This window comes from Oryctolagus cuniculus, chromosome 2, assembly GCF_964237555.1.
Source record: "Oryctolagus cuniculus chromosome 2, mOryCun1.1, whole genome shotgun sequence".
In the NCBI taxonomy this organism is placed as follows: Eukaryota; Metazoa; Chordata; class Mammalia; order Lagomorpha; family Leporidae; genus Oryctolagus; species Oryctolagus cuniculus.
In genome coordinates this window covers 175,108,576-175,124,951 of record NC_091433.1, presented here as the reverse complement: position 1 = coordinate 175,124,951, position 16,376 = coordinate 175,108,576, and the positions used below count along the sequence as shown (strand labels likewise).

Here is a 16,376-nt window from a genome sequence, read left to right as displayed (position 1 = left end):
GAATCAGAAGCAGAGCCAGGACTCAAATGCAGATACTCTGATGTGGGGTGCAGGTGTCCCAAGGAGCAGCTAAATGCCCCTTCCCTGCCAGCTGCCAGTTTTTGAAGTATAGAAATAACTCCCTCCTGTCTAAGATTTGACCTAATGGAGTGGAGGAAAAGGAAACACTTAAATCAGATGAATTCTTGTGAAAGATGTCCTAATAGGGCACTTGCTGTGGGACTAAGACTTTCATTTTCTACAATATATGCCTGAATTTTTTATCTGAAAATTTTGTCTCCAGTTATTACTGGACCATATCCTTGGCCCATGATTCAGTTGAATACTGACTACATAATTCTTAGCTACTTGAAGTGTTTCATTATACATGTGTTGCTGTATAAATACTGATGTAACTCTTGCCTAATATTCTTTGTCAAACTGTCTTATCAAATGTTTCTCCCTAGCTCAACATGAGATGTTTTCCCTGTGCCATCAAACAATCCTACTTCATCAGAGCTTGAATTCTAGTTTGCTATGGGGCAGCAGTAGGTACTATAATGTTGCTAAGAAAACCATGGGAAATTTTCTACCTGTCTTTCATTTGTTCCATCTGTTCAGTTTTATCTCGAGTAATTTCATGATTTTGGTTTCTACTTAGAAATTGTCATCTTTAAAAAACTGCTATAGAGCAAGTTTGGCCAATAAATATATACTTCACAATGGAAAAATATGATCAATGGATAGATAACTTTACAAACCTGTATTACTTTTCTTTTTAATAAGTCCAAGGACCCAGTGCTGTGGTGTAGTGGGTAAAGTCATTACCTGCAGTGCCAGCATCCCATATGGGGGCTGGTTCGAGTCCTGGCTGCTCCACTTCCAATCCAGCTCTCTGCTATGGCCTGGGAAAGCAGTGGAAGATGGCCCAAGTGCTTTGGCCCCTGAACCAGTGTGAGAAACCTGGAAGAAGCTCCTGGCTCCTGGCTCCTGGCTCCGGATCAGCCCAGCTCTAGGTGTTGTGGCCATTTGGGGAGTGAACCAGTGGATGGAAAACTCCCTCTGCCTCTGTCTCTCTGTAACTCTGCCTTTCCAATAAATAAATAAATAAATCTTAAAAAAATAAGTCTAAGAATATTATGCACTTTGCTTCAGTTTTTAAATACATCCATGTCTAAAGGGCCTAGGTTATGTAAGGAAAGTTATCCTGGACAGGTTTTAGCTGAAGTCATGTTTTCTCATCCTCTCCTGTGCACCCCCATGCTAGGTCCCGCGGAGGGACTAAGCATTAGATGCATAAATCAGGAGCACAGTAGATGTGTAGAATTGTACAGCTGCTCACATAAACTATCATACATAGCCCAGGACAAAAAGATACCACCTTACTTCATCAGCCCCCTACATGGAACCTTTCTCAAAATACAGCCTTCTGCAGCCTTTTCCTCTTCCACTTGTATAGTTTCATGGTTCATTTCCCAAGTTCATTTCCATAATCCAAATATTTCTATGTTGTGTGCCTCTCTTTGCCTCAAATTCAACAGACCAAAAATACAACCCATCTCCAAATCTTGAACTTGGATGACATCCCAGAGGACAGCCAATCTTGACAGCAATGGCTCCATGAATAGCTTCCATACAGCTTTGACAAGGAAGGTTCTCTACTCTTCTCCTTCCATGTCTCCAGCTCTAGAGAACTCTGCTTTTCTCAGAACAGCTATTTGGAGTACCCAGCTTTTTTTTTTTTTTTTCAGATAGAGTTAGACAGTGAGAGAGAGAGACAGAGACAGACTTCTTCCTTCCATTGGTTCACCCCCCACATGGCTGCCACAGCTGGTGCTGTGCCGATCCGAAGCCAGGAGCCAGGTGTTCCTTCCTGGTCTCCCACGGGGGTGCAGGAGCCCAAGCACTTGGGCCATCCTCCACTGCCTTCCTGGGCCACAGCAGAGAGCTGGAATGGAAGAGGAGCAACCGGGACCAGAACCTGGCACCCATATGGGATGCTGGTGCTACAGGCGAAGGATTAACCAAGTGAGCCACGGCACCGGCCTCTGGAGTACCCAGCTTCTAACACCAATTCAATGTCCAGGTTTTCCTAGCCAGGAAACTGTATCATCCTCTTTCCAATTCCCAAGTCCCCTTACGTCGGCACCATCTCATTATTCCTCAAACTCTTCACCTCTAATCAAGTATGAGATGGGTTAGGCTCAGAGGAGTTTTTATCAGCCCCCTCCCACAGCACTAGAACACAATAAATTGCTAAATTTTTTGATGTTTTAAATCAAGAGCTCAAACTTAGACAATGAATGCTGAGTTTCATGTGATGTTTTTGACCAAAGAGCCACAGGAGAATTATATCATGTTAAACACAAGTTAGAAATAAGCCACAGTTCATGAGCAGATAAAGCGACAATTGGGTAGATTATCCATCATGGACAGCAGTAGCAATCCTGGCTGTTACATAGGAACTATGCTGTAAGACTAGTTATGTGTTGTTTACTGAGTCCCGAATTCCTCTCTGATCAGGGTACAGCATTAGAAAAAGAAAATGGCTGAGAGATGCATAAACCTCTCTTGCTAGACTAAGTTTGCAAAAGCTATGTTGCTGCAGTGAAACCTGCCACAGTGACTCACGCGGTTGTTTAGAGGCTGGACTACAGAAACCCGTCGAAGGAAGTGCGTTTCCCTCACTTCTCACACTCCAGTTACAAACGCATTATGTTCAGGGAATGCAGCATTAAGTTATGGAGGACTGCTACTTCTCAAAAGATTCAACGAGGTAGACACTGATATCAAGGACAAGGACGATTATCCTCTGCTATTTAGATCTTTTCAAACAATGAGTTTCCAAAATAGTTGAAAACAGGGACTCAAACAAGAACATGCAGACATGGGTTCACAGCCACTGATCACAACACTGAAAAGGTGGACACGGCCTGGTTGTACATCAATCCATTCACACACAGATAAACTGTGGTACACCCAGACAGGGAATGCAGCCATTGGGAGTTCCAACACATGACACCAGGTGGATGGACCTCAGAACCAGCATGCCAAGTCAAAGAAGCTCGGCTGAAAATGTCACCTGCCTCATTTACATGAAATATGCACAACAGATAAATCTAGAGACAGCAGAGGGTTTTACTCTGGATGGTGGCAGCGTGCTGAGACTGGATGGAAACGTGGCTGCGCGGCAGTGCGAATGCACTAAATGCCACTGAAATGTTCACTTTAAAATACCGAACAAAGTCAAAACATTAAACTCAAGTCTTGAAAACCGATTCTTGCCTCTGGCATCCTCTCCATATATTGCGCTTACCTTGCATACCATTGATGTCTTTGCTCCAAGTCTAGCAGCTTGGACACATTGGTTGGCACCTTTCCCTCCAAAGCCAACAAAAAACTTATGTCCGTGGATGGTTTCTCCGATTTTTGGCAAACGAGAAGTAAGACTGTTATAATTTAAGAAGAGAAGAAGGAAAGAGCATTGGTAAGTGCAATCAATTTAAGTTCTTTTAAAAAAATTTTTTTTTTTATTTTTTGCCAGGCAAAGTTAGACATTGAGAGAGGGAGAGAGAGAGAGAGTTATAGACAGTGAGTGAGAGACAGAAAGGTCTTCCTTCCACTGGTTCACTCCCCTAATGGCCACTACGTCTGGCGCTGTGTTAATCCAAAGTCAGGAGCCGGGTACTTCCTCCCAGTCTCCCATGTGGGTGCAGGGACCCAAGCACTTGGGCCATCCTCCACTGCCCTCCCGGGCCACAGCAGAGAGCTGGACTGGAAGAGGAGCAACCGGGACTAGTACCCGGCGCCCCAACTGGGACTAGAACCCAGGATGCTGGCACCACAGGCCGAGGATTAGCCAAGTGAGCCACGGTGTCGGCCTCAATTTAAGTTCTTTAAGAGAGGCAGGGTTGTCTGATGGAGCTGTAGTCTTAACAGTTAGGATAGGAAGCAGAGGCAGGGAAGATGACCTTTCCCTTGAAGGCGACAGGCAGGAGTCTGCATAATTATCAAGAACGCATCTCCCTGCGGGTGGATGTTTGGCCCTGTGGTTAAGATGCCAGTATTCCACATCTGAGAGCCTGGGTTTGATAGCCAGCTCTGGCTCCTGACTTCAGCATCCTGCCAGCGCAGCCCCTGGGGAGCAGCAGTGATGGCTCAAGTAGTTGGGCCCTTGCCATGCACGTGGGAGACCAAGGTTATTGCTGTAGTTCTACTTTAGGGGAGAGTTCCTGGTGTCTGTGCCACATCCGAGTTACTCAGGCTACTTCTGTTTCATACTCCCTTTCCCAATGCCCAGCACAGTGGGATTTAGTAAGTGGGATGTAATCAGTGTGTCTGTACAGGTTTATCTAGTCATTTTAACAAGAACAGGAAGGGTAACAGGACTCTGGTGATCATGCACAGGACCTAAATGGAAGAGGGAAGTTGTAACTTCAAGTACTACAGACTCTAGTTCACTCAGGGGTGGGTGTGTAGAGGGCAGGATCAGGTTTCAATCCTCTATCCTGCATACCTCACTACTTCATGTGCTCATTCAAAAAAACATTTTTATAAAGACATCCTAATGAGCTAAGTTTATTTTTAAATTTTTACAATATAATTTTTTAAATGTTCTTTTTTCTTTTTTAAAGGTTTATTTATTTATTTGAAAGTCAGTTACACAGAAAGAGGAGAGGCAGAGAGAGAGAGAGAGGTCTTCCATCCACTGGTTCACTCCCCAATTGGCCACAATGGCAGGAGCTGCGCCGATCAGAAGCCAGGAGCTTCCTCTGGATCTCCCACATGGGTGCAGGGGCCCAAGCACTTAGGCCATCCTCTACTGCTTTCCCAGGCCATAGCAGAATGCTGGATCAGAAGAAGAGCAGCCAGGCCTTGAACCAGCACCCATATGGGATGCCAACGCTTGAGGCCAGGGCATTAACCTGCTGTGCCACAGCAATGGCCCGATATAAATTTCTAAACAAACAAACATAATGAAGGTGGCACATTGATTTCCTCTACCCCTACGGACCCACTGACCAGATTCAATAATCATGAGCCTAGAGCTAATCTTGTTCCATCTACACCTTCATCAACTTCTCCAAGAACTAAAGATTCTTACTATGATGCTAGTGTCAAATGAGGCATGAAGTAAAGGAAAAAGTGTCATCTGGGTCTCTCGTGACATTAAAGATGGAAGATGTAAGAAAACAGAATCATTGAAAAAAATTTTTCATTTTATTTGAAAGGCAGAGAGACGGAGATGAGAGAGACAGCCAGAGAGAGATAGAGATTGAGAGACCATCTTTCATCTGCTGGTTCACTCCCCAAATGCCTCCAACAGCCAGGATTGGGCCAGGCTGAAGCCAGGAGTCTAGAAGGAAATCTGAGCCTCTCACGTGAGTGGCAGGGACCCATTACCTGAGCCATCACCTGCTGCTTGTCAGAGCTGCATTAGCAGGAAGCTGGACGTGGAAGCAGAGCTGGCAATTTGGCTTCCCAAGCTGTGTCTTAACCACTAAGCCAAATGCCTGCTCCAGGAACCAAGATCTTTGAAGGCTAGAAGGAAATGACTGGCTTTAAAATGCAAGAGGAGTCCTGGGTCAAGTGAAGACTGGCTCTGGCCACAAAACACCGGCTTTATTGCCACAAAAAAGTGGAGGAAGCAAAGGCCAGGTGGAGTAGGGCAGAGAGAGGGCAGGTGTGACCAAAAAGATTAACTAGCTTTAGATAAGAAAGGCCAGGAGATAAATCTGCGCTGGTAAATTGAGAACAACACTGTAGCAGATTAAAAATTCATATTAATTTGATACATAGGCTGTCATCCATCTGATGCCAACATCTTAGAGTAACAGAACAATGCCAATTCCACAGCCATTTGCCATGACACATAACTCATACTAAGAACACGTGGCTGTTTCAGGAAAGGCCAAGTTCAACTTGTGAACCTTCTCCATGCAGTTCTGGAGGAGTCAATAAACTGGGCTGAACTACCCCATTTCCTAGCAGTGCACTGTCAAATATGGATATTTGACATTCAAAGGACTCATCAATAATTTGAAAACATCCCACTCCTCCCCTTTTCCATTCTATTTTTATCTTGGATTCTAAATGCATTTATGGTTCTGATGAAAAAAATATACATCTAGAAGGTTCACTTCTGAAAAAGGTACTCAATCAAGAGAAAAATGGTTTTAATGTAATGTTATTATCCTGTCATTTAATTTAGCAATGACAAGTGATGATGAGATTTTGATTTGCATCAGAAATCTTAAACATTTTAGGATTCTGTTATGAACAGGCAATGATGAGTAATCTGTGTGATTGAGTAACTCTGTGAATTCTTGGCTTATTGATGCTGCTACAAACAACGCTCATAACAACCTCAAAAAGGGAAAAATAATCTAATATGGCTAAAAACAGGCCAAATAACTTAATTAGCAAGACTGTCACTAAAGAAAACTTATGACTTCCATTATTTTTAAACCTAAATCTGGGTCACAATTCACTGGTTTGAGTCAAGTTTATTTTTTATTATCAATGTGGGATATCATGAAAAATATGTCACCAGATTATTCCTGGGATGTGTATATATGTGGGGGAGGGTGAAATCAGGGTTACACAATGTACGTGTGTGTGTGTGTGTGTGTGTGTGTGATGTGCAAGCAGATGGCTGGGATTACAACTCATTTCTAAATAACTTATATTAGCACGAGCACTGTATTAAGTCAGCCGTCATTGGCATTCATCACCCCGTTGTATTTTACTATTTTGTTTCCTTTTCCTTCAGCATCTTTCCTTTTGTCTCTTTTCTTCCCTCAGCTGTAGTAGACCTTCTCTGCATGAAGTCAGGGGCCAAGTGTGTCCTGTTCTCCACTGGAGCCAAAGTGCCTGTGGCTTGGCATGAGATGAATAGATACTTGCTGACTGAATGAATCTTTCCAAGAGCCTCTCTTTGTCTCTTCCATGCCTCCACTGCACAGCGTCCACTCTTCTACGTGAGGAAGTAGGGGGGTTAATTAGGGCCGTGGCGGTTCTGACTATGCAGTTGTCCACCAGAAGCAAGTGCATGTTTGACCAGGTCTTGCTCACTGCATTCCAAATATTAGCAGCATTCCTTTGCCACGGAACTGTGACAGTGAGTACCACTCATATCATCCTTCCTTCACTCATGCATTAACTCAACAAAATGTTGATTCAGTGTTTTCCAATGTTCCTCCTACAGGGCGAAACCAACTTCCTGATGAAGGGATAAAACCCAGCCCTGAAACAATTAACAGATGAGTGCAAAAAGAATGTTACAGAACAAGGAGATTGTTATGATCTGATTCATGTCTTTTAAAAGGAAGAATATTTATGTTTCTGTTCTCATATGATAGGTAAATGCGTGCAAAGTGTATTGTTAGTAACAAGTGTACACAGGGAAGGGTAGGGAGCAGAATTTCATGTTTTGCTCTGTATCCTTAGCATGTAAGTTTATAGAGCAAGGATATCCTGGGTGGGATACTATGGGCTAATACTTGTCATTACTTTGTATTTTGCCACCTGGGATCATTTTCTAGCCATCAGTGCTTTGTGGGTGCCAGCTGGCTTCTTGCAGGTACAACCTCATAGGGCCCCACCCAAGGCTGCTCTTCTCCCACTCCAGGGCTTGTTTCCCAGTGAGATTTCTTTTTTCTTTTTTTGACAGGCAGAGTGGACAGTGAGAGAGAGAGACAGAGAGAAAGGTCTTCCTTTGCCGTTGGTTCACCCTCCAATGGCCGCCGCGGCTGGCGCACCACGCTGATCCAAAGCCAGGAGCCAGGTACTTCTCCTGGTCTCCCATGGGGTGCACGGCCCAAGGACTTCGGCCATCCTCCACTGCACTTCAGGGCCACAGCAGAGAGCTGGCCTGGAAGAGGGGCAACTGGGACAGAATCCGGCGCCCCGACTGGGACTAGAACCCGGTGTGCTGGCTCCACAAGGCGGAGGATTAGCCTAGTGAGCCACGGCGCCGGCCCCCAGCGAGATTTTTTTTTTTTTTTTTTTTTGACAGGCAGAGTGGACAGTGAGAGAGACAGAGGGAAAGGTCTTCCTTTGCCGTTGGTTCACCCTCCAATGGCCGCCGCACCACGCTGATCCGATGGCAGGAGCCAGGAGCCAGGTGCTTTTCCTGGTCTCCCATGGGGTTCAGGGCCCAAGCACCTGGGCCATCCTCCACTGCACTCCCTGGCCACAGCAGAGGGCTGGCCTGGAAGAGGGGCAACCAGGACAGAATCCGGCGCCCCGACTGGGACTAGAACCCGGTGTGCCGGCGCCGCTAGGCGGAGGATTAGCCTAGTGAACCGCGGCGCCGGACTCCAGCGAGATTTCTTAAGGCTGTGCTGGAAGAATTGAGCAACCGCTTGCCTGCCAGAGTCACCAACTCTGTGAAGCCTCTTTGTATAGGCTCTTCCTCCTTCCCTGTCCCTTGCTCTTGCTTCCTGGATTACAGGACTGGATAGAGTTTGCACACATAAGCTCTTATGCTCTGCTTTCTGTTGAACCCAGACTAAGACAGTTGACTCTGTGTGTGTGTGTGTTTAAAGATTTATTTAGTTGTTTGAAAGTCAGAGTTACAGAAAGGAAGAGACAGAGAGGCAGAAAGAGATCTTACATCCGCTGGTTCACTCCCAAATGGCCACAATGGGCAGCGCTGGGCCAGGCCAAAGCCAGGAGCCAAGAGCTTCTTCTGGGTCTCCCACATGAGTGCTGAGGCCCAAGGACTTGGGTCATCTGCTGCTGCTTTCCCAGGTGCTCTAGCAGGGACCTGGATTGGAAGTGGAGCAGGGCCGGCGCCGCGGCTCACTAGGCTAATCCTGCGGCGCCGGCACACCGGGTTCTAGTCCCATTCGGGGTGCCGGATTCTGTCCCGGTTGCCCCTCTTCCAGGCCAGCTCTCTGCTGTGGCCCTGGAGTGCAGTGGAGGATGGCCCAAGTGCTTGGGCCCTGAACCCCATGGGAGACCAGGATAAGTACCTGGCTCCTGCCTTCGGATCAGCGCGGTGCGCCGGCCGCAGCGCGCTGGCCGCGGCGGCCATTGGAGGGTGAACCAACGGCAAAGGAAGACCTTTCTCTCTGCCTCTCTCTCTCACTGTCCACTCTGCCTGTCAGAAAAAAAAAAAAAAAATCCTTGCCTATTCCAATGACCTGAGACATTTCTCCTACACTTTCCTCTAGTGGTTTCAGGTCTTTTGTTCATACCGAATTTTTGTATATGGTGGAGGATTAGGGTCTAGTTTCATTCTTCTGCATATAGATATCCCAGCTCCCCAGCACCATCTATGGAAGATTGTCCTTTCCCCAGTGTGTACACTTAGTAGCTTTGTCAAAGAGCACTCATTCCCTCCTGCTTTGTTCTTTTGATTAAGGTTGCTTTGGCTTATTGGGGTTTTTTGGTGGTTCCACACAAATTGTAGCATTGTTTTTGTGGTTCTGAGGAATACATCATTGGTATTCGGAAGGAATTGTACTGGATCTACATCTACCTGGTTTAAGGTGGTATGAACATTTTAATGATATTTTTGATTCTCCCAGTACAGGAACACAGGATGTCTTTCCATTTCTTTGTTTCCTTCCCAGTTTCTTTCATCAATATTTTATAGTTTACATTGTAGAGCTATTTTACCTCTTTAGTTAAATTTATTCCTAGGTTTTTTGTTTCTTCTAAAATAATTGTTTATTTATTTGAAATGTAGAGTTACAAAGAGAGAGAGAAGGAGAGACAGAGAGATAGAGAGAGATCTTCCATTCATTCACTGGTTCACTCCTCAAATGGCCACAACAGCTAGGGCTGGGCTGGCTGAATCCGGTGCTAGAAGCTTCTTCCAGGTCTCACATGTGGGTGCAGGAGTCCAAGCACCTGGGCCATCTTCCGCTGCTTTCCCAGATGCACTAATAGGGAGCTGGATTGGAAGTGGAGCAGCAGGACTTGAACCAGTGTCATATGGTATAGCAGTGCTGTAGGCCTTGGCTTTAACCCATTGTGCCACAGCACTGGCCCCTTTTTTCTTTTTTTCTTTTTTTCCAAGTTATTTATTCATTTGAAAGGCAGTGTTACAGAGGCCCGGTGTGGGGGTGGGGTGGAGTGAGAGACAGATAGAAATTTTCCATCCACTGGTTTACTCCCTAAATGGCTGCAACTGCCAGGGCTGGGTCAGGCTGAAGCTAGAAGCCTGGAACTCCATCCAAGTCTCCCATTTGTGTGGCAAGGGCCGAAGTGCCTGGGACATTGTCCGCTGCTTTCCCAGGTGCATTAGCATGGAGTTGGATTGGAAGTGGAACAGCCAAGACTTGAACCATTGCTCAAATGGGATGCCAGCATCTTGGCAGTTTAATCCACTGCACCACAACAATAGCCCCTATTCCTAGGTATTTTATTTTTGTAGCTATTGGGAATGGGATTGCTTTCTTGATTCTTTTCTTGAAGAGTTATTTATTGGAAATCCAGAGTGAGTGAGCAAGCGAGAGAGAGAGAGAGAGAGAGAGAGATTGATTCCATTCCCTGCTTTATACCCAAATGTTCACAACAGCTGCTGGTGGGCCAGGCTGCAACCAGGAGCTCCATCCTGGTCTCCCACATAGGTGGCAGGGGCCCAAGTACTTGGGCCATCTTCCGCTACCTTCCCAGGTGCATCAGCAGGAAGCTGGATCAGAAGCAGAGCAGCCGGGACTTGAACCAGCACTGACATCGGATGCTGGCACTGCAAGCAGCAGTTTAACCTGCTGCACCACAATGCTGGTCCCTCGATTTCTCTTCCAGATAATCTGCTAATGGTACGTAACAGTGCTACCAAGTTTCATAGGTTGGCTTTACATCCTGCACCTTTGCTGAATTCATTTATTCTAAAAGCCTCTGGAGGAGTCTTTGGGGTTTCCCATATTTCAGACAATTAGACTTTCTCCTGTCCATTGGGATGCCCTGTCATCTTTCTTTTGTCTAACTGCTCTGGCTAGGACTTGCAGTGGTAGGTTGAATCAGAGTGGTGATGGTGGGCGTCTTTGTCTTGTTCCAGATCTCAAGAGAGAAAGCCTTCAGCATTTCCCTGTTCCGTATGCCAGCTGTTGCCTTGTCATATAGGGCCTTTGTTCTACTGAGGTATGTTTGTGAATTTTTGAATGAGGGAGGAAGGCCAATCAGAGAAAACCATGCATAAGAAACATACCTGAATTTAAAATAAATTCATAGTTTTGAAAATGTCACAATTTTAGGTGGATAGAGAGCACTGATAAATGCTGTGGATGGCCCTACAGTCTTCCCTGTGAGCAAGCACTAGGTCGTGCCGGGGTGGGTGAGCCACCGACCGACTGCAGTGCCCTTGCCAGCTTCCCCCTCTTTGAACCAGCTTCTTCTCTTGCACAACAGGTTTAATAATACTTGTCAACTACTTAAATGCCTGGGTTTCGTGCTCTGAGTTAATTCATTGACAGGTGTTACTAGAACAACTTAGCAGCTGCTTTTAACTTCTTGACAATGATGTGGTTGTTAAAGATTCTTAAAAGATTATTCAAACCAAAGGGAGGAATGGCCTAGGGACATGGGATAGGAAGTCTTTCCAAGCGGTCACAGCAAGACTGGTTTCAGCTAAACGTCACAATGTTCCTTTCTGACATGGATCCTTTCTTCTGGCTGCAAAATTCTGACATACTGCAAACCTCTCTAACAGGAGATGGTACTATTAGTTATTACTCAATTAGAATTCACCACACTAATTTAATATTCCCAATGCCTGGATTCTCCAGTTCTATCTGTTCATCTCAGCACTTGTGTACGTAACATTTAAAAGGCAGAAGTAATTTCAAAATCAAGTTGTGATTTGCAACAACATGGATGAACCTGGAGGACATTATGTTGGGTGAAATAAGCCAGGCACAGAGACACAAACACCGTATGATCTCACCGATATGTGGAATTTGAAAAAGTTGAACTCAGAGAAACAGAGTAGCATTGGTGGTTATCAGAGGCTGGAGGAGCGAGGTGGGTGGGGAAAGGGGTGAAGCTGGTCAACACAGAAGTAATTGCTGGTGTTCTGTTGCACAGTGGGGTGACTGTAGCTAATATCTGAAATAGAATATCTTGAAAAGCATTTATTGAAGAAATGGTGTTTGAGGGGACAAACACGCTATTCTGATTTAAGCATTATAAAATGTACACATATATTGAAACATCACATTGTGCCTGCAAACAGGTACATTCTTTGTTTATAATTTTTTTTAAAAAAGTCAAGGTAGTGATACCTATTTCTACCTATGTAAAAAGAACTTTATTTCCCAACTGGAAATTCATTCTATGGTCTCAAACCCTAAATATGCAGCTGTGTATATGATTTATTTAAGGAAGTTAAAAATGAATTATACTTTAAGCTGTTATGAACTGGTTTTCTTTTTTTGAATGGATTTTTTCAATCTGCATTTTTTCCTAGCTAAAAAGTCTGTGACTGAAATGTCATTTTGTCTCAAGATGGAGCTACTCTCAAATTTACAGAGCAGGCCATCCTCTAGCAGGAGACAGCCTTTCAGTGTCATATCCTGGGCCTCTACGTATATAATGCTGGTTTATGTGTGAAAAAGTATCCAAGGCAATGGGAGACACAGTAAAGATGAGAGCGTTATGGTCTTCTCCCAGCTTGTATCTCACAAGGTCAGCTCCAATGTTACCTCCGCGGAGGGGCCCTCCCAGCCACCCTGTGGGACATAATTCCTTTTTTGATGAATGTTAAGTATTCATTTGTTCATTCTGAGAACACTGGGCTTCTGGATGAAAGCATTTTTTTTAAAGAAATAAAAGATTTATTTATTTGAAAGAAAGAGTGAGAGAGGAAGATGGGGAAAGAGAATTTTGCATCTGCTTGTTTACTCCCCAAATGGCTGTAACTGCTGGGGCTGGACCAGGCTGAAGCCAGGAGCCAGGGACTCCACCCAAGTCTCCCACATGTGTGGCAGGGTCTCAAGTTCTTGAGCCATCCTCTGCTGCCTCCCCAGGTACATTAGGGAGCTGGATCAGAAGCAGAGTAGCCAGGCCTTGAACTGCCACTCTGATATGGGATCCCATGTCCCAAGCAGTGGCGTAACCTGCTGTGCCACAATGCAGCCCCCGCTGAGCATATTCATAGTAGCTCCTTTAAAGTCCCTTTATACTAATCCATCATTGCTGCTGTTTCTGTGTCTCTTTTGATTATTTTTTACCCTTTTGGTTGTGCATCACTTTTTAAAAAAATTCTTTGCAGATCTAATGACTTTTTAAAAAAGATTTATTTATTTATTTGAAAGGCAGAGTTATAATGAGGCAGAGGCGGAGAAGGAGAGGGAAGAGAGGTCTTCCATCCGCTGATTCACTTCCCAAATGTCCTCAATAGCCACAGCTGGGCTGATCTGAAGCCTGGAGCCAGGAGCTTCTTTCAGGTCTCCCATGTGGGTGCAGGAGCCTAAGCCATCTTCCACTGCTTTCTCAGGCTGCAGCTGGATTGAAAGAGGAGCAGCCAGGACATGAACTGGCACCCATGTGGGATGCTGGCACCACAGGCAGAGGCTTAGCTCACTATGCCACAGTGCCGGCCCCTGTCTAGTGATTTCTGATTCAGATACTGACATTGCAAATGATAGATTGTTGAGTGTCTTCCTGTTGTGTTTTTCTAGCAGTTAAGTACATTGTGGAGCAGCTTAATCTTTTTAAGGATTTTTTTAAAAAAGATTTTATTTACTTGGACGACAGAGTGGCAGAGAGAGGAGACAGAGGGGTAAAGAGATCTTCCATTTGCTGGTTCATCCCCAAAACAGCCACAACAGTCAGGGCTGGGCTGGGCCAATGGCAGGAGCCTAGAACTCCATCCAAGTCTCCCATATGGGTGGTAGCGGTCCAAGTACTTGGGCCATCTTCTGCTGCTTTCCCAGGCACATTAGCAGGCAGCTCGATTGGAAGCAGATAAGCTAGGACTCAAACCAGTGCTCCTATGTGGAATGCTGCTGGCCCCTTTAAGGATTATTTTTGAGATCTGTTATGGTGCATTTAGAATAACCCCCTTTTTTTAAAAAAAAAAAAATTATCTGAAAGGCAGAGTTAGAGAGAGAGAGAGAAAAAGAGAGAGAGAGAGTTATCTTTCAATTGCTGGTTCACTCAATGGCCAGGGCCAGGCTAGGCCAATGCCAGGAGCCTGGAACTCCATCTGGGTCTCCCACATGGGTGGGGGTGGGGTGGGGCCCAAGGACTTGAACCATTTTCTGCTGCTTCCCCAGGTGCATTAGCAGGGAGCTAGACTGGAAGTGGAACAGTGGAGAGTCAAACCAGTACCCATACAGGATACCAGTGTTGTAGGAGGTGGCTTAACCTACTGTGCCACACACCAGCCCCTACAGAAGACTTTCTGGAGGGGAAGGGTACCCATCTCAGGAAGCTGTGGTCCTTCTGGATCTCCACTCAATGTTGCAGAGGTTCAGCAGCGTCTCTGGCACCTCTGGACCCATGCCTGTATCATTTCTGGGCAATGTTACGCTTACCACCCTTGAGTAGTTGCTGGCTTTGTGCAGTTCTCTGCATGCCCACAGAGTATTGAGCAACAGACTCAAGGGGGCTATTATGCAGATTCTGGAGCTCTCCCTGATTGGCTTCTTCTTTTCCAGTACACTTTGCTGCAACTTCCAGCTTCCCTGTCTCCCTAAGCCAAAAACTGTTTTCTCAACTCCCTGATTATTAACATACTTCCCACCTGTTTCTCCTCTCTGTGTTAAGAGTCACGCATGTGCTTCCAGGACTCACCTTGTTTGTTTCCTTTCTCTTCTGCCCAACACCCCTGTGCTGCCCATTGTCTCTCATTTTCTAGTTGTTTATGGTGGGAGGGTAAGTCTGGTACTAGTTTACCAACTTGGTCAGAAGTAAGTATTTTTGAATGGGCTTACATATATTCATCTACAAAACTGGGGCATGGGCGTTTGGTGCAGAGGTTGAGTCATGGCATGAAGCACCTGCATCCTACACTGGAGTGCCTGGGCTTGAGACCCAGCTCTTCTTCTGGTTCCAACTTCCTGCTAATGTGCATTCTGGGAGGCAGGGGTGATGGTTCAAACTGATAGGGCTCCTGCCCTCCATATGAGAGAGCTGCACGGAGTTCTTGGTTCCTGGCTTTGGCCTGGCCCAGTCCCAGCTGTTGGAAGCATTCGAAAAATGAAGTAGGGGATAGAAGATTCCTATCTCTCTGCCTTTCAAATAAAACACAGTTGGGATGACAGATGCTCATGTACATAGTAAATAATACAATAGAATGAGAACAGGGCAAAGGAGCTGTGCATGACTGCAGCCCAAGGAGAAAGGTGAACTAGTTATTAATTTCTAAGGTGGACCAGTAGTTACGTGATGAGAATGCTTATAATGTTAGTAGAGGAATATGCTCAGAATAATGAGAACCAAAAGGGGCACACTTTTTAAATCCTTTTCATTCTCCCAATTGGGTACAGAAGACTGCATATACAAGACACCAGGAAAGGCATGGAGCTCAAAATATTAAAAGTACATTTAAAATAAAATATCACCTAATGTCAGATCATTTTGGAATATCTGTATCTATATCTATATCTATATCTATATCTATATCTATATCTATATCTATATCTCCTTCCTCCCAGCTGAGAGCAGAATAGAATAGAAAGAAATAGCAGCTTGGATAGGGAAGTATGGAATGAGTCAACTTTGGAACTAGAAACTGCAAGAGAGGAGGGGAAACATGAATATGTGTGTATGGGGATTTAGGAAGTGGGGATTGGACAACTGCAAGATGGCAAAAGGTATATGTGAGGGTGCTGGGAAGTGGGAGGATCGGGATGCAGAAAAATAGGATAGAAAGGGGCCTGGTGAGACACATCTGTGAAAGTTCTGATGAATAATAAATTCACTGAAGATGAGAAAAGTTTGAATGTATGTAACAAAAATGATTGTGACAAACACCTACAAAACCAATGTTATATTTTCTATCTTGCAATTAATTACAGTAAATTTTAATTCCAAAATGACTTCTGTCACCACATTATAATTATCTGGGCTACATCTTCCTGCCATCTGCTGGTGTAGTTTAAAGAAATAAAAATGGATTTTAATTTTATCCTAAGCAAAATATAATTAGAAGGATAAATCAGCATAAGAAAAAATAATGTATTCTGGAATCAATTATTAAAGTTTAATTTATCTACTATTTTTGTTTTTGGTGAGCATGCTTCTTTCACATTCCCATCATCATGAATAATCAAGAACTGATTATATTGTTTGAGCTTAACAATATCTTTTTAAGATGGGTTAGGGTGGGCAATATCATTACCACCATTTTAGGGAGAAAGTGACAGTTCAAACAAGCACTGGCTCATCAAGAACACACAGCTGTTAGGGGTTGAACCTAACTTTTCATTCAGGTCTCT

The 16,376-nt window shown here is 44.8% G+C and overlaps 1 protein-coding gene across 6 annotated transcripts in view; it reads right to left on the bottom strand.

Annotated features, from left to right (window-relative positions):
- The window catches only part of RBKS (ribokinase), a 116,446-nt gene that overhangs the window by 84,412 nt on the left and 15,658 nt on the right, over positions 1-16,376 (bottom strand). For all 6 annotated transcript variants that reach the window (XM_070069291.1, XM_008254584.4, XM_070069292.1 and 3 more), the window contains exon 2: positions 3,296-3,428. In XM_070069291.1, the coding sequence (XP_069925392.1) occupies positions 3,296-3,428 (133 nt within the window). The remainder of the gene's footprint in view (positions 1-3,295; positions 3,429-16,376) is intronic.